General features: G+C 41.8%; 1 protein-coding gene across 2 annotated transcripts in view; it reads right to left on the reverse strand.

Moving 5' to 3' along the window:
* CUBN (cubilin) overlaps window positions 1-26,534 on the reverse strand; it is a 273,247-nt gene that overhangs the window by 131,149 nt on the left and 115,564 nt on the right. For both annotated transcript variants that reach the window (XM_042945004.1, XM_042945005.1), the window contains 3 exons: window positions 16,552-16,733; window positions 11,550-11,724; window positions 9,940-10,109 (listed from right to left, as the gene is read on the reverse strand). In XM_042945004.1, coding sequence (XP_042800938.1) covers window positions 9,940-10,109; window positions 11,550-11,724; window positions 16,552-16,733 — 527 coding nt within the window. The remainder of the gene's footprint in view (window positions 1-9,939; window positions 10,110-11,549; window positions 11,725-16,551; window positions 16,734-26,534) is intronic.

Below are 26,534 nucleotides of genomic sequence, written 5' to 3' on the forward strand. Positions count from 1 at the left end.
TTCTACTTTACATTTGGTAAAGTTGAGGCTCAGAAAACAGAACTTGCTCACAGCCACATACTAAGTAGTATAGAGCCAGTAATGAATCCTGTCCGTTGGACATCTGATCAATTATCATGAAACCAACTGAAAAGATAAAATCAAGTTTTATCCATGACCTCCAAGAAAGATAATCATGGGAGCTCAGGAAATAGAATGGAAGTGTCTCGTTTATTTAGACCTGCAATAAAGCATTCCTACAGTGGCATTTTAGAATTTGGGGCCCCCATGGATTTCAGAACAGTTGGCACCTGTCATGGATTCCATCCCACTGAACATGCATGGGATTCCCAGCATGGCTTATACAGCACATTGTGTAACAAAGGGCACAGTGTCCAGGGCCAATACATAACCCTAAGATTTCTATCCCTGATTCCTAAACTCAGTTTTATTCTTTTTTTTTTTAATGTTTGTTGATTTTTGAGAGAGAACAGAGACAGAGAGAGACAGAGAGAGAGAGTGCGCAAGCACGAGCGGGGGCGGGGCAGAAAGAGAGGGAGACACAGGATCCAAAGCAGGCTCCAGGCACAATGCCCAATATGGGGCTGGAACCCAAGAACTGGGAGATCCTGACCTGAGCACTTAACCCACGCTTGACTGACTGAGCCACTCAGGCGCCCCTCAGTTTTATTCTTAGGTTCAGATCTAAATCCCCTTCTCGTCCTTCTCTGGTCTAAAAAGCCATAACCTGTCTGGTCTAGAATGGCCTCTTCCCTCACCTGGGCCCCGGCTTACTTTGGTTTTCAACCCAGCCTTTATCTTTGACTTCATTTTTGACTCCTTGCAACACGCGTCTACTGCTCTGGATCGCCTTAAAGATTATCAGGGTGAAAGGATAAGATATCCGGGGTTCAGAAGAGACAGTCTGCATTGCAGGAAAAAGTCAATTTGGAGGATGGGAGTCCCTGAAAGATTTTCACGTGCTGCACATGGTGGTGTAGCTGCTAACAGAATTCCCATTTTGGAATGGGAACTGTTCCAAGATAGAGGAAATATTCAGTGATAGGGAGGGGAATCCCTTAGGAAAATATCCAAGTTGTTAAAGTCATAAGTGTATGTGAGGAAGGAAATGAAAATATTACTCATTCTAGCAGCCTTTGGTGAGGGTGGGGGGGATAGGGGGAGGAAGCATGGGGTTCCTCAGTCAGCGGTATTTGCCAGCCAGGTGTCTCTGAGGTTAAATACCAGGTGACATTCACGGTGGCACATCTCACACATCAGGACTTCATCACCCCTATTCCTTCGTTCTACATTATTGCACTCGGTCCTCAATTTTTACAGATTCTAACCTCTAGCGATTTGTCATCGTTGCAAGCAGGGACCCAAAGATCCCCGGAAATGTCAATAGGCAAAGAAATCCAAGAAGCTCATTTTGTTTTCACAAATAAACAAGCATTTAGCGACATTCTGAGCTGAAATGCAAACCGAACAAAACAAAGCCTGTGCCCACAGATTGAGAACTGTGGCTTCCGTTCAGTTAGTCTTTGCTTTGGAGATGTGAATTGTTGGCACCGTTCTTGGTGACTAATTTGGCACTGGAAGGCCAGGTTATCAAAGGCAAGTCCCAGAATAAAACATTTTCAAGAAATCCGTCAGAGATAGTCCTCAAGTATCAGCTAGAAACAGAAATGAAACTTCCTGTGGGGAAAAGTGAGGGAGAAAGGGAAGACAGGGAGGCAGGGAGAGGCGGATTCTTGTCATGGATTTATTTGTAAAACAATAAATATTTAAAGAATCGCTTCCATCTTCTCTTTGAAGCACTGAGTTCTATTATTCCTGGGTCTGTTTTGGAACAGATCAATGTTTTAAAAGGAAACACATCATGGGTAGTATCTAAAACTAAATAAATAAATCAAGCAAAATACGGATTCTGCGTCCTGTGTCTGCCCTGTTCCACCCAGGGTCTTACAGTGAAACAAACTGTGCAATGAGCAGACCAGACGTTGTGGCTTTGGGTGGGGGGAGGGGACCTGGTTTTCTTCAAATCACGTACTTTGTTTTCTTTCTCCTGGATGGGGGCAAAAAGCTTCAGAAAGAAAACAGTTACTCATCATGTGCCCTTTTTTTTGTACTAGGCTCTGTTCGCCCTAATGTATATTTTCTCCAAAGCAGAGGCTGGATCTGGACTGTGCTCCGCTTGCTTTTATCTGTTTCTGACTGATTCTCCCAAGGCAGACATTCCATTGTGCTGAGCAAAGAGGATGCTGAAACCAGAGGCGGGAGTCTCCAGGGCCCCGCTGGGGCTGCAGGACCGACCTCTCCCTCTCTCGCACTGAGCTACCACCAGCATTTCTCAGAGATCGATAAGAGCTTGCAGAGCTACGTGGATTTAAGGCTCGGAAGAGAGACTCTAATTAAGCAATTAACTGTCAGTTGGAGGTCACTTTAATACTCAGCCTTCATGAAAGGCAACATAATGGAGCCATTTGCGTGCTGACCATACAGAGTCATGCCCAACCAGTGGGTCCCACTGCTGCCTTAGCAAGAAATACTCACAATGTGTCATTCAGGAGAGCCTGGGGTTAATTACACTAGCCACTCAAAGGGGACAGAGCGGAAAGTGCAAACATATTACCAAATTAGCTGAAACCCGAGTGCCAGTGGAGCTTTCCGATTAGCTCCCCACGATGCCCACCACTTCAATAGAAGTCAGAAAATTCCGTTTCTCTCTCTTTTTTCATTAGAGCAGCATGAAATTCTAGAAAACGGGCTTCTGCGATGTTATCTAAGTTCTCATGCGGCTCAAACTAGTGAGATCGTATATCAATAATTGTGCCAGGGAGTGAACTCAGCACAACACATCCCCAAATGTGTCATCTGCAATTTTCCACTGAAGTACTGACAATTGCAGGAATAGGGACCGCAAAATTCATGCATACATTTATTCAGCCCTGCATCTATTAGCAATTTGTGTACCAAACAGACTGCTGCCTTTGGGATACAAAGACCACTGCTGTTGGTTGGTCATATGAAAGAGGATAGAGGCTGTGTATTACTGTTCCATTTTAAGATTTTCACTCGTTTCTTCTACTCGTTAAATTTTGCCTTCAGTTCCACAAAGCCAGAGGGATGGCTTGGGGTTCCCCGTGGGCTCACTCCGCCTCCTTTTAGGACTGCTGGGGACCAGGGCCTGCCACAGGAAGAGCTCTCTTTTGCTCAGCAAGTGGAGTGTGGAGATGACCTCTTCCCAATGCCAGATCTTGCTCCCCAGGGCAGAACCCGAAGCTTAGCCAGTCTGTGCGAATCTGACTGTGACCTCTAGAGCGAACCCACACTGACGTCACCGGACCCTCAGGATCTGTTTCTTCATGTTCACCCTGTGCTCTTCTTCCCACCCACGGACACAACTCCTAACTGGATCCTGTTTCTGTGTGGGTCTCCCAGGCGCTCGATTTTGTAAATGGGCAAACTCAGATCCCCCGGCCATGAAAAGAGGGAGTGGTAGAGCCATGCCTGGACACCAGTGCCCAGCAGGGTTGGGCGCATGGTTGACACCGAAGATTGAACGGGTGGATGGAGCCCAGGCCACCTGCCTCCAAAGCAAAGACACCTTCCTCCTCGTATCTGGAATCCTAACACTTTTCCTCGTATTGACAAATGAGCTCTGGGTTCATCCAAAAGAGAACGCAAATAGTTTTATTTTTTCTCCCCCGATTTCTCAGCTGTCCGCGAGTCTGCAATTTGGTTCCTTGTGTGTAGCCTGTAATTTTTACATTTTACCAGAATACTACCTCTTACTTTAGGCTTGCTTATGTTTTAGTGCCGGCCCTGCTATTAACATCTACCAGGTCTTGATGCTGACCACCCAGACTTCACTTTTCTTATTTTTAAAATAAGAATACCACACACAAAAAATTGGGATATGGCAGTAAATTATCTCTAATCTCTCCTCCTGCAACCCTAACATTCTATGTATCTATGCGTTTGCAACTATTAGCCATAATGTCTGTTAAAATTTATATTTCTACTTCTGACAATCCAAACTGTTATAGGAGTTTTAAAAAACACGATGGCTGGTCCCATCCAACCATAGTTTACCTTGGTATTTAATAATACACTTGGGCTCTATTAAAAATCCCATGAACACAAACATTACCTGGCAGCATCATTGGCAGCTGAATATTTTTCTCTTTGCTAATGACTGTCTCAGCACCGGGACCAAGAAATTAATCTGAATTCTCCAGAATGAATGATGGGCTTTGTGTGAACTTAAGCTGCAGAGATATTATGTAAGATACTGGACTGCTGGGTACGTTTCACATCCAGTGTCCACCTAGTTGTAAAGGATAGATGGTTGGTGCCTCAATGCTTGCGTTCATGAGCCCCCTGGACAACTAACTGTAACTTGCAGCCAAGCTTCCAGCCTCACCAGGACACCGCCCTCCTGGTTCCAAGCTCTGCAGGCCTCCTATCCCATAACTGGGTCCACTTGGCAACCACACACAGCAGATCTCTACCCACTCTACCAGAATAGTCCTTCTCCGCGTTACTTTATCTTTTTTTGTAAAGGTAATTCATAAATGGTGCAAACAAAAAAATAACTTATCTTGTGTGTGATTTCTGTAATTTTCAGTGTGAATAAATTTGCAAATAAAAATTATATGGCTTAGCATCAGTCACGTGTTTTAATTTCGCATTCTGAAAATATGAAATTTATAGGATCCCTTTGTCTCTTCTTCAGATCGCCACCTTGAACATGACTGCATCGATTATTCCCTTTGTCTCTTATATTGAGCTGCTCCTCTTCCACCAGTGCCTTGCCTTTTTCACATGGTCAAGCTTCTCCATTTTCCATTGGTCTCGCCTTACCTGTAGGTTATAACCTTTCATCCCCTTATATCATTCACTGCCATCACCTTAGGAAAAAGCTAAGAAGTTCCTGCCCCTGCTGACCTGTTGTGATCTAGAGTCTTCTACTACTATGCACACCCATCCTGCTCCTTACGAGGTCATCAAAGACTGAATTCAGTAGCTTTGCTCCAATCCTCTTCCTAGTTGACCTCTGCTGGATTTGATACCTTCGATCACCCACTCTTAAAATTGGCTTCGCCCCACATTTCTATACTACCGCTCTCTCTGGTTCTCCACCTGCCTCTGAGTGCTCTTTCTCAGTCTTCTTTTCCTCTGTTTCTCCATTTGCCCCATAAACGGCGGTGTTTCCCAACGAGTTTACTTGGCCTTTTTCTCTTTAGAAAATACTACTGTAAGTGATCACACCTACTTTTGTGGCTTAACAGCTACCCAGATCTACAGAAATTAATCATACCTACACATCCAGCTCAGATCCCATCCTGAGCACTAAATTCTTATGTCAAACTCTGTAAGGGACATAGTGTAGACCTCTAAACTGAAAAGTTTCCGAATCACACTCACGATGTCTACCCCTTTACTTACTTTCTAGCGTCATCACTCACTCGTTCTTCAAGTGAATAGTCTTCACTTCTTCATCACTAACACCCACCTCACCCTCCACCATGTCATTAGCCTATAAATTTCAGTGACTATATGACCACCATGAGTTCTCCAATACGTCTCTTTTTCTCCATGCCCAAGGCCACCACCCCTGATTTTTCCATAGCTTCCCAAATAGCCTTGTTGCCATCTTTCTCTTCCTCTGCCAACCTAGTCTTCACACAGCTGCCCATTATCATTATAAAACACAGTTTTGAGTTTATGATTCCTCTGTTTTACAGAAAACTTTCATCAACTCATACTATCTATAGGATAATTTCAGATTCAGAGAGTGTAAAAGGGTTTGTCCAGTCCTGAGGCCACTCACAATGTCTTCTATAGACTCTTGGTCTCTGTGTGCTCCCACACATAGCTATACTCCAGGACAACATCTTTCCTATTCCCACACATCTGTGTATATTCACGCCTCTGTGAACAATTTCCCCTATTCTTTTTCCAAAGCCTCTTCTCCTGCTCTCACCACCACATTTCCACTGGTGAAATTCTGCCACTCAAACGTCATTTCCAAAGTGAAACCTTCCCTGGCTTCCAGATCCAAATGAATCCCCTCTTCTGTTTTCTCATGATTATTACTATAGTCAGTGAGTCCAAGGTATAGGAGATGTCAGGTGCCGTGCTAGGAGAAAGATGCCTAACCGCGTTCTTGTTTCACTGAGGTCCTTGAGGCCCAGAAGGGAAGCACTGGCCCTTAAGCTCACTGTTCCTTCTAGTATTCCCTGCTGTCCCCTCTTCCAGTGCTCATTGCACACGCCTCTCTGTGGGCACTCACCATCAGCATCATTATGACCAGGGCTGGCATGAATCAATAACTTTCTATATGCACAGTAGGTCACTTAACATGATCTCAAACATCCCAACAACAAATCTGACACAGGTACTTACTATCCCCATGTCACAGTTAAAGAAACTGCATCTATATGTGACTGGGTTACTGCAGGGTAACACAGCTCGGGAAGGGCAAAATTCAGACTCAGCTCTAGGTCCACCCCCCCACAGAGTTAGATTTCTTAACCATGGCACCATGCTATTGACGTGGTTCACTTTTTACGTGTAAGTCTTGCTCCGGTGATTAGCGGCATCTGTTTCCAAATGCTCTATCTGCCCACTGGCAGGGATACCTCAACTCCTTCACACGGGATTCCCTCATTTTGACAACTTGTTTGGACTACTACATTTCGTATGTTACCTTATCTGCCAGACTGAACTCCTCCCAGCACCTGTTTTTGGGTTTATTTTCCTGTCTCCATGCCTATGACCAGTTCATATTTGAGGTTTTACTTCCTTCTATCTGTTGCTTTCTACTACAGTTTGTTAAGTCAAGCCCAGCTGCATGCTGAGATATGGCAGTGGTTAAGAGAAAACCCCGTCTATGTATTTATCTCATATAGGTGGAAAACTCTATTCATGACCATAGTGGGGGGAAATGTAGCCATGCTAGGCTTTGTTTACACTCTTTCATAAGTTAAATTCTATGGGTTGTGGACTTTACCAAAGAGAAGAGAAGATACTGTACCTGGCACTAACCCATTTGGGAAAGGAAGCAAATGGTGGAGAATTGCCCACCGCAAGCAAATCAATGAGGTAAACAACTTGTTTCCGGCCCGTTTGAATGTCTCCTGAAGATCCCTTTTTGGTTTCAATGCTTCATTTAACCTTCATTCTTAAAGACTATTTTAGGAGAGTACAAAGTTCCTGATTGGTAGTTATTTTCTTTCTTTAGACTGAAGATAACATTCCATTGTCTTTTCTCCTTCTTTTCTGTTTTCAAGTTTATGTGTTTATTTTTAGGGAGAGAGAGAGAGAGAGAGGGCGCGAGTGCATGAGTAGGGGGGAGGCAAAGAGAGAAGGGCAGAGAGAATCCTAAGAAGGCACCATGCTGTCAGTGCAGGGCCCGATATGGGACTCAATCTCATGAACCATGAGATCACCACTTGAGCTGAAATCAGGGGTTGGACGCTTAACTAACCGAGACACCCAGGCAACCCTGACTCTTCTCCTTCTAATTATCACTGTTGAAAAGTCAGAATTTAGTCTGCCACTTCCTAAAAGCTATTTGTCCCCCTACCCACTCTCCTGGCTGATTGTAACATTTTCCTTTTATCTTTAGGTTTTTTTAGATTAGCATGTCTTTCTATTTATTTCTCTTTCTATTTATACTTGCTTAGTTGTTTGGGTTCCTTGGGATTCTTGTTTTTGTAAATGTGACATCTTTCATCAGTTTTAGAAAAGTCTTAATCATTAGCATTTCAAATATTGCTTCTGTTCCATTATATCTCTCACTTTTCTTTCTGGGGTGACAATTAAATGTATATTATATCTTTTATAAGCATACTGTATGTGTCTTAACCTCTCTTCTATATTTTCCATCCTTTTGCTTATTGTGATTTTTCCCTAGATTCCTTTGACTTATTTTCCAGTTCACTATTTTTCTCTTCATCTCTATCTAATCTGCCTAAAAGACAAAACACACACACAAAAAAACAAAAAACAAAACAAAAAAAAAAACCCACTTCCATTGAGATCTAAATTTCAGCTATTCTATTTTATCCAGTTCGGAAAATTTTAGTTGGTTCTCTTCCATATTTGCAGTGTCACTTTTTATAGTTTGCATTTCCTTGCTGAGAGTTTTAAGTTTGACTTTTATCTCCATGAGCTTGTTTACCAATCATAACTGTTTACCAATCTGTGATATTAGTATGTTTGTTTCCACTGTCTGTTACTCATATTGCATCTCATTTATGTTATATCCCCTCCTCATGTACGTGAGTATCTTTGATAGTGTGCCGGCTATTGCATATGAAAAATTATGAATAGAAATGAAATCTAGGCTGATTTTATCCCCCTTTGAAGAAGATTCTAAATTGCTTTTGCCAGATGTACAAGGATGTATTAACAATCCAGGGTCCTCTCTCAGCCAGGGTCCCCCTCAGATTTTGGGGCCACTCAGGTGACTTAAAGCTGGAATACAGTCTCTGTGAAAGCTGTTTTAATTTTGTTTTACCTAGGATATGGTTTACCAGGACTTCCACCCTGTTCCGGCTCTGGCCTAAAACTCTGATCCTCTTTGTCCTGAGAGGCTCACAGAGGTGCTGCCAATCCCTTCTGAATCAGCAAATGCCCTGTAGACAAAAGGTATCTGAAATACTAGGCTCACATCTCTCTCAGATATTAACTCAAAAATTTCACATTACCTTGTCAGTTCTTTGCTGCATTTAGGAAGATGTTTTTTAAATATCAGCTTACAAATTTTAAATTGTGTTTTTCAGGAGAGTTGGTCTGAGTTACCTTTATGGAAAGTAGGTGTTCTATCCTTTATGTCTGTACAATGCTTTGCCAACTTAGACCCTGAAGACTCATTTAGAAGACTAAAACAGTCATGAGTCAACTGATCTTTTAAGGAGATTACTTTTTAATCTTGTAAAACAGTATCTGAAATCATACCATGACTGCACTACTTTGAAAAATGTGAAACAACTTTTGAGTTTTCTTGAGTTAAATTTGAAAGCAGGCCAATTGGAGTTTGTGTAAGAAACTGTCAGGAAACTAAAATATAAAGTTCCATCAGCCAAGAGAATCTGGTTTATATTTGAGTGAAATGTCTCTAAATACAAATGAAATATGGAAAATCTTTTGTTCAAAAAAAACTAGGTAACCAAAAAAATCAATTTAAAAACAAAAAGAAAATCTCAAAATACATTCTCATTCACTCCTACATTAAGGATACATCCTTAATTTCAGGTGAGAATGCGTTAAAGCTGAAAGTAGTGATAGAAACTTTGGTCATCTGACCAATTAATACCCATCTCTCTTTCCTCCACCCCCATCCCCAAATCTATTCTGTCCTAGGGGACACTGATTTGTTCAAGTAGCAGATCGAGATATCCTGAGCTCAAAAAAAGTAGAACCCTGTGAAAACCCCCGGAGGCTTAATAATAATTGATTTAAAGTAGTTATGATAAATTCATTCTACTATAAATTCCCTAATCTCTCTTGCAGCCAATTCTGGCCAATGATGTATGTAAGTAAGCGGGCTGTGTGAAAATCTTCTTCCTTGATTAAAAAAATACAAAATCGAAACAAATAGAATTATCTCTTCTCCCTTGTTCTGCATCTGTAGTCAGACAAGATGTTCAGAACTACTGCAGCCATTTTTTGACCATAGGAAACAAACACAAGATGACAAATCAACACACGAAGGATGGTAGAACAGAACCTGAGTTGCTAAACAAACCACGAGATCATCTACCTCCTGATTTGTATTTAGATAAAAACATAAACATCCTTATATTTTAAGTTGCCAGCAGTTGGGTTTCCTATGATCTGACACTGAAAACATCCATAACTAATGTATTTACTAAAATATGCTCATATTGTAATGTTTGGGTCCAGGCTTGACTAGAGACAACGCTTGAAATTTGTGTCACCTACCATAATACAAGAGTCCTGAGGTTCAAGGTCAAAGTCAGTGAAGTTCAAGAGAACACGGTGATTTCTTTCCACCCGAATGACCCAGGAGCAGTCAGTGTTACTCCTATAAGGACTGGGGTAATTTGGAGAATGAATCTCTCCATTGGGAGCCTGGAAAATGCCGCCACAACCTGTAAGTAGGAAACCCAGTTCAAAAATGAGAGGAATCCCTGATGGATAAAGCTTTGCCCAATTACCTGGTAGCATAGAACAATATGATGCTTTGTTTGACCACCAGTTTTATGTAGTTGATGATATAATCAGCGTGCAGAACTAAATATCCACCATTCATTCATTCATCCCAACAAAATGAAGGATGACGAAGAAAATACTTCAAATAACTTAAACACTGATGCCAAAAGTAATTTCTAAAATACTCAAACGTAAGTGCAAATAAAATCATGCTCTCATAAAGCCATAAAATGCTTCTTCTTTGTTCTCTAAAAATATAATATACTGTAAGAATAGCACATCTCCTAAGAATTTTGATAATTTAGTAGGAGATGTTTTTAATAATTTAATATCTGCTTTTTAAAATTTAATATTCTGGACCTGGTATAGTTATTCAGTCTTTTTATTCCTATGATATTATCAAGTAAATACCTATCAACATCTATCTCTATGACTTATCATTTCTTGGGTTTATGATAATATAAACCTGTAACGGAAAAATGCGAGTATTTTCTAACAATTGACAATAATTGGATAATCTAAACACTATGTGTATACAATCATATATATAGCCCTCACTAAATTCATGCATCATTAACTTTAGGAAAGGCCTAATATAATTTACTGTATCACCTTAGGGTTCCCAAAGTGGGGTCACAAGGTAGCCTGGGGTCACATCTCTGCTTTAGTATTTTCTACCTATGTGACTTTGGACAAATCACAAACTTCACTAAGTTTCAACTTCCTCATTAGTAAATACATTTCCCTCATAAGGTGGTCGTGAGGATGAAAAGAGGTCGTCCTTGTAGAACAGTTAGATTAGATGCCTGGCACATAGTAATCGTCCAATAAACACGGCTATTCTTACCAGTCATAGCAGTTAACATCTGCTTAAATATTTTGTGTATTAATTTTTTTATTTAAAAAAAATGCAACAGTAAATATTTTTACACTGCCTAAGACCCTGGGCAGAAAATCACTATATAACACACGGTAATTCCTTGCAATTCACAAACTTAACTTTTACAGTCTGGGCACCTGCCAAGCATCCAAAGATCTACACTATGGCATGAAGTAATTTACCACTTTGCTGATGCCCACATTTGAGGTCGGTGAATGGGCCCGAGTCCCTTGGAGGGTAAGTGAGTCTATCCAATCGCCCCACTTCTGTTTTCACCATGGACTTGCATACTTGCAAGGACTGGTTTTCACATATGAGGTGACTCTGGAAGTAAATTCTATCAGAGTTTTCAGGGAAGAGTAAATGCCAGTGCAGTGTGTGCCATTTCAGGAGTCATGAAGTTGTCCCTATGTTGGCCTTTGCACCACTGTCTAATCATTTCATAAAATTTATAAGGGTTCCGCTTAAGTGTCTTGAGATACCTCCTTGGTTTACTCACCTCCAGGGACTGCCTGCCATGTGGCATTGAAGCCTCTCCCATTTATAGAGCTGTCGGTCTTAAAGCGGATGGCTAGCTCATTTCCAGTGCTGGAGACCTGCAAGGGACTCTCAGATGACCTTTGGGCACATAACTGGGCTATTCTGGGCGAGTGGAAATCAGGGCCTCCATAGACCTAAGATGGGATGCAGAAAAAAGGACTGAAATTAAGAGAGAAATTTAAGAAAGGATAACCCTTCCCCTGGCTCCGTTTACCACCATTTCTTGGATTCTATTTTCGTTAGAGAGTGAAATCTCAGTCTCCTTGGGTGGGGATGAACTTTAAACTTGAGCTGGATCTTCAAAGGCATTCCCTCAGCCCTAGGAACACACAAGTTCAACCACCCATAAAATGCCTGCTTATTTTCTCAGTCAGAATTGTAGAGCTGAACTGAACAGACTCTTCCAGAATCTTCCCTATCTCCTCTCTTCCTCTTTCCACATCTTCACAGGATTTCCTGCTTTCTTTGGCAGAGGCATTGCAGATAAAACAGTATCAAGTGTGGCTGTCTAACTCTTCTAGGCGCATATGAATAGTCTGAGCATAAAGCCATGTTGTTTGTGAAAGTCAATTCTCTGAACCCTGATCTCCCAGTTACATTTTGTAGGATCTTCTCCTTTGCACCCTGAATAGTGTATAAGATTAGGCATTTAAAGTAATATTTTGCTTCTTCAGAGAGAGTGGAACATATAACCTCTATCAGCGTGTTCTGTGATTTCCTCAAGAAGGGACTCCCCCAGATTCTCTCTGAACCTACTCCCAGAATCCCACTGGTGGGAACATGACCAAGAGCAGCCAACTTCTTCTGGGGAGTTGCCCTGGAGCCTGCCCAGTATCAGGATGGCTCCTTCTAGATGCATCTCACATGCCCTCAGGTCTCCTAGGCTACTCCAGTTTGCACCCACCTATCTGACTAGGGTCCAGTGCCTCAGTGACACATTCCTCCCAGCAAGTGCCCCTGGGGTCTCACAGCCACATCTTGCAGGCAGGTGGCGCCCAGCCCAGGCCCCGTCTCTGACTCCTCACACATGGGTTCCCGGTGGGGACAGGGGACAGGAAGATAAGACTCAAACAGTATTGAACCCCCACCTCCGGGCCCTGCCAAACTCGAATTTGTAGAAGAAACACTATTTTTGATGACAGTTTTCAGGCATAACGGTGTCTGGGTCCTTCCCTCTGCCCCACATGGATAGGCTACATAATTCTGTGCTCCGGGTCAAAACCGGACCAGGGAAAGCGGTGCTGGGTGAATTTGTACACAGCGCCCTCACACCTCTGAAATCTGTGCAGCCCTCCCACCTAGCTGTGCTCTCCCCGATTCCCCAGGCCCCCAGGTCCTCACCCACCCTCAGGGCAGCTGTTGACTGATAGGGGGAATCACTCAAGAGTTCTCCAAGAGGAGAGAGGGAGAACAAGAAGCCTACTTTTGGTGAGGAGTGTGTGATTTGAATCCATAATGATTTCTTTGTCTGATTAATTCCCCCCAGCGATGCGAGAAAGGCCAAAATGAATGAAGCTGCTGTTTCACGGAGGGCTGAGCACAAGGGCTTTAATTGCAAAGGAATGAAGCAGGCGGATGGCTTCAAGCTTATTTTCATAGGAGGAGCTATGTTTGTGTGGCCCCCTAAGTCCCATCAAAAGCAGGACTTTAGGAGGAGCCCTGTGTGGCCCTTTACACGTACACATATGCAAATGGCAGAAACAGATTGCTTCTGGTTTACCCCGTCCTTTGCTGTTTGTGGGATCTGCCTGCCCCCCCCACTCCCCATCCCCCCTCCCGCCCAGAACACAGTCCTCAGAGCATGAAACTGACAGCCTGTGCTGCTAATCAGCCATGCTCAATAAACAGCACACATTTGGAGAGAACACTGAGCACAAGGCTTTAGTTCTGACAAAGAAAACTTGCACGTCGGCAAAATATTCTTTGTTTTCCCTGCCCAGGGTCCCCTTAAGATCACAAACATAACGGGGATGAGTCGGCGGGGCCCAGAAGCCTCCAGAAGAATCAACACTGCCGCTTTCGACATTCTTTGCTTCCACTCTAACAGGGCTGGGCTCACAACGGACCATCGCAGAGAGACCAGAGGGAATAAACTGACCACACCAAGCAATTGTCCTGATTTATTGCCCCAAGGAGTGGATTTCCTTTTCTGCTTTATGCAGGTTCAGGCTTCTTTCTCAGAGACTGAAATAAAATCAGCCCAGAGTGTTTCCATGACCCAAACAATAGAACGGTACTTTTGGCTTCCACAAATAAAACCGAGACTTAACGCGTGACTCTTCAAAAGAGGAAAAAGATGGAAAGAATTTCAGGGTGTGGTTCATTCGACTACAGCATATGACTAAACTTCGGGGGGAAAAAAACCGGGTCTGATGATCAGAGATTAAGAAACGTGTTTTTAGCAAATGCTCAGGATATAGAACATTTCAAAGCCTATGGTTTTAATCTGTTTTGAACATCGCTTTCTGCACTGTTAGCTCCATTTATTGTTACAATCAAGTCAGCATTCCAGGGTTATGAGTAACCAAACGGCTGTTGCTTTAATGCAACTGGCCACTTTCCGCACACTGAGTTTTTAGGGGAAAAAATACTGGCTCTTGGTAAAATCTGGTGAAACCCAGGTAAGCCCCAATACCTGCTGACAGAGAGGTCCTACTTGGCTGTGCTCAGAACAGGAGGGGATAGTGTGCAGGCTGAGAAGAGTGGGTCAAGAAAATCAGCAGTCTCAAGGCCACATACCTACCAGGGGTAACATTCTGAAACCTATAGCTAACGTGTTATCAGCAGCTACGGTATGAGAGATGGAAAAAAATCATTTTATCATCATTAGTGCAAATTTATTACAGCACTGTCCACCTGCCATGAGCATGTGCAAGGATGTCAAATAAGGGTTTTGAACAAAAGGTAAGGGGGTGACTCATTTCAGCCTTAAGTAAGCTTTCCCAAAACACTTAAGGGGCTCAAGATTTTGATGGATTTTGATGGATTTTGATGGAACATGGGAGACCACCTTGTCCTAATATAAATAAGCCCCAGGCTGACTTGTCCTAATATAAATAAGCCCCGGGCTGACTGTAGCCTCTTCTCAGAGCCCTTTTTGTGCAGACACAGGACCCTGCCTAAACGCAGCTGCCTGGAGACCCTGCTTTGTCCCCCTGTCCCCAAGCCACTTACAGCAAGGAGCCCCAGTCTGCTTTCTCACGTAATGGGCGGGACAAAACGCAAAGCACAATGAACCCATTTACATTTTGCCAAGTGGGCAACAATCACAGGCACTTCGGAATATGAAAATGAAGGGTTCGGAACATTTCACATTACTGTGGAAAAGTCTGCTGCCAGCCCTTTGTAAGTGTTAAGGGGTTTTATGCCACCGAAAAATTCCTTGCTGGCAAGAAGGACCATTTGAACCTTCCACATGTGAGTGTTGTTCCTACTCATACTGGGAGTGTGAATTTCAAGAGCCACCTTGTTCCCCTAAAACCTTTCCTCTTCTGAGATGGAGCCATGACTTGGCAACACCCAGTACTTACATGAAGACAAGGGTAGAGGTTTTAACCCAAGGACGTACCTGCTGTCTCTGATTTCACTTACTGAGCATTATCCGCCTTTGGAGAGCCTGGCACTGCTAAACGCAATTCTGTGAGTCTGCGTCTACTCCGTGAGGGCACGGTTTGGGAACCCCACTTCTTTTCAAGGAAAGGACTTGTTTTCTAAGTAAAGTTTTTAAGCATTAAAGTTTCCTATGAGGTCTGTGCTGCTCATTTCAATAACTTGCACATTACCCACCTCTGTCTATCTTTACGTACTGGCTTATGTGCAGCACCGAGGAGCGGATGAGCTCAGTTCTTAGCTTTTCCACCCACTATCCTCAGGGTCATGGAAAGACCCATCAATATTTCCAAGCCCCTGTTTGGACAACAATAAAACGGGGACAAAATTCCCTTCATACCCTGCTGGATTATTTAACATTCAAAGGGGAAAATGGATGTCACAGTCCCTTTGCAAGCCACCACCCACGCACGTTATTATGGCATGTCAGGGATTCGTATGCTTTCATTCTTTCCACAAATGTACATCAAGTGTTCACTATTTGCCAAGTAGTCTGCGGCAGGTATAGCAGGAAAGCAAAACCGAAGCAAACAAACAAACAAATACCCAGGCTTTCATGGAGTTTAAGTTCTACTAGATATGGAACCTTGCCATGAAACGCTCTAGCAATCTCCAGAGCTGAGGCGATAGGCGCTTTGTCCATAGGAAGCCATTCAGTTTTGCACTCAGTTTCGGTTCCTAATGACCAGGGCCCTGCGATAAATGGCTGGTTGTAACAGATTCTCAAGGTCATCCCAACTATCTGAGATAAACCCTGTGCAGTAGTGTTGCATTTCGTGCCCTGCACCATGTTGACCCCCCTCAGATTGCAGCTGCCCTCTCACCCCAAGCCCGCCCCTTCTCTACACTCTGCCTCCTCACTGCCTTGCCTAAGGGAGTTTTCTCAGACTGAAATGGAGGGCATTAACAATCCCCAGTTAGCAATCCATCAATGGGGACAGGAGCTGGGGGACCAGTGCCTCAGACTCTCACCCTTAGGGGCATGGTTCTGACGAGCAGTCCCCATAGCCCCTCAGAGGGTCCCAGTGGGATAAAGCTCAAGTGGCCCACAGGGGCTCCCATCACTGGCTCTTCCTCCTTCACCCTCCCTCCCACTGTCCCCTTTCCTCCTGCTTTCTGATACCACCTGCTAGTCCAACTGCCTGCCCCCAAGTCCTTCAAGAGTCACTGCTTTTAGGGAAAGCCAAACTGAGATAGTAATCCCATTTGCCCATAAACATCACTCACAAAGAAGTGACACTCATCAAAATGTCTAAAAATAGAACACCACTGGCCCCTGCAAATAATTTGCACAGCGATCTCCAGTTCTACCCCAAATTTGGCATGCGCTGGAAAGCAATCTAAATTCCTACCTCCAGGACGTCAAAGTTGCACCTTGCGTGATACTCCACATCAAAGTCGTGGATGGTGAGCTGAATGCTACTCCCAGGGGCTGTGTTAATGTACCAGATGCACTCCTTGTTGGGGGGGTACGTGTTAGGGTACCCGGGGCTGCTGAAGGTGCCCGTGGTCCCAGACAACTCCCCGCCACAGCCTGTTAAAACAGGAAGGCTCAGTCAGTTCAAAGTGGACACTGTCATTAGGAAAAACTCAAAAATCCAACTACCCAAAAGATAATTGAAAATGCACAATGCCTAATTTAGGGGAAAACTCATAAAGTTATAATAGAGTTAAAATTAAGCAGTTATAAAACAATGAGAAAAAAATCATGGCTACAACTTACTAAATTTCTTCCTAAAAAATATATTGATTATAACATTTGATACAAAAATTCTCAGTCCTTATTCTCACCACATCAAAACTTTGGTAAGATGTTTTAAATAGAATTCCAATTTTTAGATTTTCTTCATTATATTTAGGAAAAAATTTCACAGTAGAAAGTACAATGAACTACGTAAGCAGTGTTAGCAAATACCATGTCTCTCGACCTTCAGTTTCCTTGTATGCAACATGTTATTTCTAAGTCCTTATCAGACCCAAGATCTAGAATACTAAGAGCTAAAAGTTATTACCTTTGTATGGGAGCCTACAGGAAATAAAAAAAATAAATAAATGATATGTCCATAGCAGCTTTATTGGTATTGTCCTTCAGTACAATGTCCTTCAGTAGCTACAAGGATAAATACATTGTGGTCCATCCACGCAATGGAATATTATTTGACTCTGACAACAAAGGAGCTACCAAGCCAGAAAAAGATGTGGAAGAAATTCATAAATAAAAGAAAGCAGTCTGAGAAGCTTCCATACTATATAATTTCAAGTCTACGAAATTCTGGAAAAGGCAAAATTGTGGGGACAGTAAAAAAGATAAGTAGTTGCCAGGAGCTAGAGGAGAGGAGAAATAAATAGGTTGAGCATAGATTTTTAGGGCAGTAAAGCTACTATGTATGATACTATAATGGTGGATATATATATATTACACATTTGTCAGTCAGGTGGGACAATGCCAAGAGTGAACCCTAATGTAAACTGTGGGCTTTGGGTGATAATGCAGTGTCACTGTAGGTTTACCAGTTGTAACAAATGTCCCCCTCTGGGTGGGGGTGGGTGCAGATGTTGATAATGGGAGAGGCACTGCATGTATGGGGACGGGGTAAATGGGAACTCTACCTTCTACTTAATTTTACTGTGAACTTAAAACTCTTCTAAAAAATAAAGTCTATTTCAAACAAAAACAGTCAATCATCAATTCAATGATACAGGTCCTGACCCAGAAAACTTACATCTAAAAACCAACTAAATAGGGGCGCCTGGGAGGCCCAGTCAGTTAGGCATCTGACTCTGGCTCAGGTCATGATCTCGTGGTTCGTGAATTCAAGCCCCGTGTCAGGCTCTGTGCTGACAGCTCGGAGCCTGGACCCTGCTGCGGATTCTGTGTCTCCCTCTCTCCCTTCCCCTCCCCTGCTCATGCTCTGTCTCTCTCTCTCAAAAATAAATAAACAATAAAAAAAACTTTTTTAATTTTAATTGAAAACCAACTAAACAAATAGAAACTGGGTATATAAAACCCAAACATGAAGCTTATGTTTTATGAATGTTTACACAGCATGGCTTAGAAAGTCATTAAGGCAAATCATTACAACAACCAACCCAATATTGCAACACACGGTATATAGTAAGAAAAACTGCCACCACGCACTTAGATGCGCTTTACTGCTTTTCCCCCTATTTGAATACCCATAGTCACCATGTGAAGCAGCTGTTAAGATTATCTCCATTTCTCAAGTGAGCAAATCAATGGAAATAGAGGTCAAGTGCCTTGCCCAAGGTGACCTGGCTTATAAGTGGTTGGAGCAGGACACCAGTCCAGGAAATCTGATAGTGGCCCAAGGACTTCATTACTGAATTCTGCAGACTCACGCGGTGTGTAGAAATCCAGACAGAGATTTGAGGATGGAGAGGCAGAGAAAACTTTGTGAAAGAAGTAAAATTTGAGGAAGGCTCAAATTTTCATGACAAAATTGGAAAAAAATAAAGGTAAAATTAGGGGGAAAGGATAGATCACTTTTTTTTCCCCAATAGCAATTTTTGGTGATTAAAAAACATTGCTTGCTCTGTCAACATATCAAAGTCACCTTTTTTATTTTTTCAACATATTCTTTACTGGATGGCAAATTGTTCCAAGTATCTCCTCTTATTCCGTATCAAGGCCTTTTGGGTTTATAAAATGACAGTACCAGGGCACCTGGGTGGCTCAGTTGGTTAAGCCTCCAATTCTTGGTTTGGGCTCAGGTCATGCTCTCACAGTTTGTGAGTTCGAGCCCTGCATCACTGAGATTCTCTCTCCTTCTATCTCTGCGCCTTCCCCCCTTGTGCCCTCTCTCTCTCTCTCTCTCTGTCAAAATAAATAAATTTTAAGAAATGGCAGTACCTCCTCACTCCAAGATGAACATATGTGCATTGTCACATGAGTACAATTAACCTGCCATGACTTAAAACAAGCCCCTAAAGCTGAGGTCATGTCTACTCTCTGCCCCATGCAAATGTGCTCTGTACAGTGAGTTAGAAACAGGATTTATAAAGGATTCAGAAGAAATACTCTCCATACAGAATCTCGACTTAGCTGAAAAGAGCTGAGGAGAATTCTAAGAACCTTGACCTCAGTACAGAAATCTGATTCCAGCTCCAAATGCCACCACCTTCTGGAGTGCCCGTTTCCTCCTTCTAGTTGAAAACCTGTGTTTTCAGGCTTCAAGTTTGTTGCACAGGGTAGTATCTTTCCTGGGGCCTGTAAAGTTCCAACCTTTATTTCTCATTAAAACCCTTTGGGCGGGGGGGCGGGGGGGAATAGTTTAAAGTTAGACGCACTGATATTGTTTATAGACTCTGGTGAATGTCACAAAAACATGAATGCCATGAAAGATTAGAAAATATTTTTCCTACTAGAACAACACATGGAAAATGTTCCTGAAGCCAAAATCAGCACAGTTTACTCAGCACCACTGCACAACTGTGGGGGGCACCAGTCACAGTAGATGCCACCGAGTGATGCCCTCTGGAGTCTTGTGACACAGTGACCCCCTAAAAATTATCAGAAGTTGTAACACCTTCTATTAAAATACATCACAGGGAAGCAAAAGCGTTCCGATACCCCACCCTCTTCCTTTCAGCCTACATTTTCAGCTTCTGTGGATCCTGAGACCAGTTGTATCAGATAAAAAAAAATCCAATGAAAAAAATCTTTGGAGGAAAATACCTTGGTGGCCACATCGCATAAAAGAGAACAAGGAAAGGGAATCTTGGGTATCTCCCAGTTCTCATTTTTATTTCACTCCAGTTCACCAGACAATCTAATTCCATTTTTTTTATCATAGTTGATTCATCTAAAAATCTGCCTGACATTTTCCATTGTCTTTTCCAGTGGTTTTAGGTTACCTTGTAAATTCCTTTGTGAATAACAGGATACGAATACCCTTAAACTAGTCAGTGTAAAAGCTGGAATGATAATATCAGGTTCTTGGCAGGCAGTGATGCTTTGAAAAACTACAGCACTGATTTTATTCACCCACTTACAGCTCTGGAGACCCACAGTGTACTTTTCCCCAAGATTTAAAACAAACATAAACAAGGTTTATAAAATACAAAACCAGATCGTATTTTTAAATCTGTTATGGTTTCTTCTCATCAATAGCACTTATGTGTGTGCCTTTTAAAGGCAAATCCCAGTATCATTAAAAGTACCCTATTGGAAGACTTACCCTATGACCCAGCAATAGCACTGCTAGGAATTTACCCAAGGGATACAGGAGTACTGATGCATAGGGGCACTTGTACCCCAATGTTTATAGCAGCACTCTCAACAATAGCCAAATTATGGAAAGACCCTAAATGTCCATCAACTGATGAATGGATAAAAAAAATTGTGGTTTATATACACAATGGCGTACTATGTGGCAATGAGAAAGAATGAAATCTGGCCCTTTGTAGCAATATGGATGGAACTGGAGAGTGTGATGCTAAGTGAAATAAGCCATACAGAGAAAGACAGATACCATATGGTTTCACTCTTACGTGGATCCTGAGAAACTTAACAGAAACCCAGGGGGAGGGGAAGGAAAAAAAAAAAGAGGTTAGAGTGGAAGAGAGCCAAAGCATAAGAGACTCTTAAAAACTGAGAACAACTGAGGGTTGATGGGGGGTGGGAGGGAGGGGAGGGTGAGTGGTGGGTATTGAGGAGGGCACCTTTTGGGATGAGCACTGGGTGTTGTATGGAAACCAATTTGACAATAAACTTCATATATTGAAAAAAAAAAAGTACCCTATTGGAGGGGCGCCTGGGTGGCTCAGTACGTTGAGCGTCCGACTTCGGCTCAGGTCATGATCTCACGGTTCGTGAGCTCGAGCCCACATCAGGCTCTGTACTGGCAGCTCAGAGCCTGGAGCCTGCTTCAAATTCTATGTCTCCCTCTCTCTCTGTTCCTCCCTGGCTCATGCTCTGTCTCTCTTTCCTTCAAAAATAAATAAAAACATTAAAAAAAAGATATTAAAAAAAATTACCCCATTGGAGTGAAAATACTGTGTGTCGAGGAGAGAAAGAAAGTATTGGCACTTGAAAACTATGAAGCTTTCTTTTTATCCTTTGTGCGCTCACTACCTCTGAGGCTTAACGTAGCAAAAGGTTAAAAACTTTGATTTAAAAGTTCACATCAAATGCAAAATAGAATAAGTTAATTTAGTGATATTTCATGGTAAAACTATAAAGTACTGGAAAATAAAATTAATTCTGATAATTAAATTTAACTCTATCTTTGTATTTTCTACATCCTGAAAAAGATAGAAATAACTTTCCAATTACTATTTATTCAGTCAATAAATATTTATTGAGCATGTGCAATACGTGATCTAGAAGTTGTGCATATTTAATGTCTCTGGGAAAAAAAAACACACACAAAAAAAACAAAATAACAACTCCATTTATAGACCTAAAAAGTGCTATCCCCACATGCCTTTCTGTAAATCACTAAACTCTTTTTGTTTTCCCTTCAGTTTGCAAAGAGTAATTTCAATATGTTTGACTTGGAAAAAAACAAACAGTGAACTCTATTTTATCCTTTACCTGTTAATTGGTGGTAAATTACAAATAAGAATAAATAAATGACAGGGACACCTGGGTGGCTCAGTCTGTTAAGCATCTGACTTCAGCTCAGGTCATGATCTCATGGCTCATGAGCTGGAGCCCCACCTCGGGCTCTGTGAGGACAGCTCAAAGCCTGGAGCCTGCTTCAGATTCTGTGTCTCCTTTCTTCTCTGCCCTCCCTTACTCACGCTCTGTCTCTGTCTCTCTCTCTGTCTCTCTCTCTCTTTCTTTCTTAAAAATAAAAAAAAATAATAAACAGACAAAACAAGAATAAATAAATGATCATATTGCATTGCTAAAAGATATTTTAATTTTTGTTAGTTTCAATAGGATAATGTTAGCATAATTCTCTTTTGGGACTTATTTCGAGTCCACAGATGAGAGATTTTAATCAACATTTAGCCTGCTATGCCTCACTTTCTTGGGTTTTATCACATTTTCCTTGATTTGGGGATTCTTTGACAGATGTGTAGATGATATCAGGCAAAGGAAAATCTGTCAAAATATACATTTTAAAAACTGAAAAAATGAATGATGTCTGGGGCTTTTTCTATGCTCTCTTTTAGTGACAAGAGAAAACATATTCACAAAAAAATTAAGAAAATTTCTATTAGCCAAAAAATTAAATATGTAGTGAATTTATTTGATACTTTCATAAATTCAAGCTATCATTAGGCTAAAAGTGAAACATTACAACATGAATTTGGAATTGTATGATTATGGATGAAAATGGAAAATTAGAAAGTCACACCAAAAGCTGGACTTTTTAAATTATAAATGAAAGCAGGGACACCTGGGTGGCTCAGTCAGTTAAGCGTCTGACTTCAGATCAGTTCAGGACCTTGCAGTTCGTGACTTCCAGCCCCGCGTCCGACTCTACTGACATCTCAGAGCCTGGAGCCTGCTTTGGATTCTGTGTCTCCCTCTCTCTCTGCCCCTCCCCCACTCTCACTTTATCTCTCTCTCAAAAATAAACAAACATTAAAAAAATTCTTTCTTAAATTAAAAAAATTTTTTTAAATTGTGGGGTTTTTAAAGAATGTAGAATGTGAGTCTTCCAAATTTGATTTATGCATCATTTTCCACTTAATTAGCTGTGGAAAAGGGAGTCAGTTCCAATACAAGAAATGGGATTTAGAACCTATATTAGCCCATCATCAAGGAAAAGGAATATGAAGACAATTCAAAAGTCTCACTGTGTATAATTCTAAAACAGAGAAAATGTGTGCCAGATGCTGAAATGAATCAACAGCTAAGTTTAATTCTGCCTCATCAATCAATATCTTATTCATATTGGGTAACATGGCTGTTCATTTTGATGTACTATTCTGCACCTCCTATGGAAGAGAGACAAGGTGGGTTTTTGTTTTGTTCTTAACAAGGTTTATGGAATTCAAAAATATACCTGTCAGGGAAGGTGCTTTACCTCTATAGTTGTTATCACTGTTGCTAATGTCCAATACTAAAAACTTTCTACACGAACAATTATCTTCAGTTTACTTTCTTGTTAAATTTAAATTTGGGGGGCGGTGGGGGGCCTGGAAGAGGAAAAAATGTTTTGTTCACTGCACTATTTCCCTTGGTGTGGGGCTTAGGTCTTGACAATCTCTTGTTAAAATACACTTTCTCCTGAAAGAATCGCAGAAGGAAATGCGTTTCTAAATCCATCCACCCATTCTGGAGACAGAAACAAGGCTTCTGGAAAATTGCACATGTCAAATCTCTTTGAGAGCAGAAATAACGGTACAGACACATGTGTGAATATCACACCTGATGCAACTATGGAGAAGGCACACAGTTGTGGGCGGCTCTGCGACAATCTAACATCATGTTGTTGTCAATCATGCCCACGATTTTGAGGGGTGATGGTGGGGGGTCACAGGAAGGGGAAGGAAAGAGAGATGGAGGCCAGACAAGGCTGGAGGTGAAGGAAGTCACATCAACCAGTCAATGGCTATCAGGAAGTAACGTAGGAGGTGATGTGTAGACTTCCAGCATCTTCTCCATCATCATGTTACCTGACCAGTCAGATGAATAATAAAATGTGACAGAAATAAATACGTTTTCTGTAACCGGGCTTTAGGAATCTCAAATAGAGGATAATGATTCAGGAGAGCATTTCAGGGGTCAACATAGGGAAAATAATAAAGCAAGGTTTTAAAAGGCTGACAAAGGAGCAGACGGTGGAGTGATGAATAAAGGGTTTTGACAGAGACATATTTGGAAGAAATAGAAAGTGGCTCTTTGTAGCCAACTGGTAAAAGAAGATTTTCGTGGAGGAGACAACATGACTTCAGAGTTGTGTAATTTGCATGCTAAGTTGCAAAACTTTTGAAAATATAATAATATTCCAAGTAAAGCACAGACTATGGCATAAGACCAACCTTGGCTCTGTTACTACTTGGATAACTAACCTTTCTATCCTCAGTTTCTTTATCTGTAACAGCACTAATACTTAATGTCGTAGGGCTGTTGCACAGATTACATGAAATAACCAAAGTAAGACTGTTAGCTAGCTGTCTGGCACGTGATAGTCACTGAATACATTCTGTATGTTATAATTTAACGAAAATTCATCCAGATATGAGGTGAGATGAGAGAAAGATTTGGAGGTGGAATCACCATATCAGCTAAATAGCTTTCACGAACACTCGATGAAAGGTAAGAAATCAGTTGTTCATTAAGCTACAGCAAAGATAGTTCATATTTGCAGGGTGGCTCATGGTTTTTCAAACCAGTTTTAATGAGCACATGATGATCTTATCTGACATTCCTAACAACTCTATACAAGAGGCAAGAATGATTGTATCAGGCCCATTTTACAGATGAAGAAAGAAAGTATGGGTGCCCGGGTGGCTCAGTTGGTTGAGCGTCCAACTTTGGCTCAGGTCATGATCTCATGGTGCATGGGTTCGAGTCCTGCATCGGGCTCGCTGCTGTCAGTAAACAGCCCGCGTCATATCGTCTGTCCCCCTCTCTCTCTGCCACTCCCCTGCTCACACTGTCTCTCTTAAAAATAAATCAACATTAGAGTTGAGCAAAGTGAGGCTCCAGAGGGCTACTGGACTCACGGGTCACCTTGTAAATGGCACATTTGAGGCTACCCCCATCTCTATCCATCCCTCCTCCACCCCTACCCCCACGCCCCTTACTCCCAGTTCTGTGTTCTTTCCACTGTGCTTTTTGGACACTTGAGCCCAAAGGCATCGGAATGGCAGTGTTGAACACCACCCTCATTACTGTTCTGTCCATCTAGTGAGGGGAAAATCACCACAGCAACCTGAAAAAAATAAATGAAGCAAAAACTTTTTTCATTTAACGTGAGGCAAATCTGATGAAATCTAATATATTAACATTATTAGACATCAGCTGAACTGGAATAAAATAAGGTCCTACAGAGCATCACATGTTTTTCAGTTTTAATTAGTTAATCTTTCTAAAACTTTTAGTACTGGTGACTGATAATCTATTTGATTTATTTTCCTCCAAACTCCCAGTCATCAGCTGAAAGGAAGTGCTTACCTTATCATCAGGAAGCACGTTGATCTACTGAACTCATAACAAGGAAGAGTTAAAAGCTGTTGCTAAACCTGGTTACTTGTGAAGATCATTTAAATCTTTTTCATAAAAGGACTTTGCTATCACTGTTTTTTTCTCTTGGTCTAAAACAAGCAAGTTATAAAATTTCAGAATGCACACATAAAAATGAGGCATAATCTATGTATGTTCCATCCTCAAAGTTTTGAGTTGTTGTTTTTAAATAAAAAAGTTCTAATAAAAGCAAACCAGCAATGAAACAGGGAAATGGAATCCCAGGCACAAAGTGTTTAAAGCTCTCTCTGTATTTCCCTACGATTGCTCAGATGTAGTTGTTACTTTATACTTGGCATTTTTCTGGAACTATTTTCCATAAACCAACAGCACTGGGAGGACTGTCAGCGTGGAACTGGTGTGTTCAAGGCCCACCGAGGCTGCAAGAAAAGGAAGAGAACAGATCTAAACAGGACATCTTCACACCCATATCCTTAAATTTCTGAGGGAAACATGTGAGAAGTCAGTGGTCAATGTTAAAAAGGAGCTGAAAAGCCAAAATATGGTAAAAGAATAAGTTTTACACACAGTAAACCATGATGCTCCATACACTTCATTAAAATAACTGATGCATGTGTTAATTGTTTTTCTATAATTAAAAATTAAAAATGTTCTCTCTGATAATGCCTTGAGGGGTGCCTTACTGGGTAGCCCAACTCCCCTCTGACATGCTACAAGGCAGCATGTGGAGGCAGTGGGGTCGCAGGAGGAAGTTGCCAGAATTCTTCTGGTGGGGCAGGTAGGATGTAAAATGGTAACTTAGGAACTCAGAATTTGGGGATGGTCCAACCCAAGGCAAGGTTAAACTGCTCCGTGGACTACAGAGGCCTCACTTCTGTTTCATCTGTGAGATATGCAAATAATGTAGTTAAAGCAATTCCGACCAGAAAAATTTAAGGATGGGGTAGAAGGCAGAGGTAGAGAGAAATGTGAGCTCCCTAAAATGGCCAAAGCTGTTCAAAGGTGCCTGTGACATGTAGAAGAGCCACAGAAAGTCAGCAATATCTGGTCTGATTTTACCAGTTAATTTCTCAGTAGTTTAAAAGTGGATGCTGTTCTCCCGTGATGCAGGAAAAAGGCAAATGGTAGGTATCTATCCTACTAAAAGAAAAACATGAAAATCTGATCACTAGACTCTTTGAAGTCAAGACCAATGGTGGAGCCCCT

Source organism: Panthera leo, chromosome B4 (genome assembly GCF_018350215.1).
Source record: "Panthera leo isolate Ple1 chromosome B4, P.leo_Ple1_pat1.1, whole genome shotgun sequence".
NCBI classification, from domain to species: domain Eukaryota; kingdom Metazoa; phylum Chordata; class Mammalia; order Carnivora; family Felidae; genus Panthera; species Panthera leo.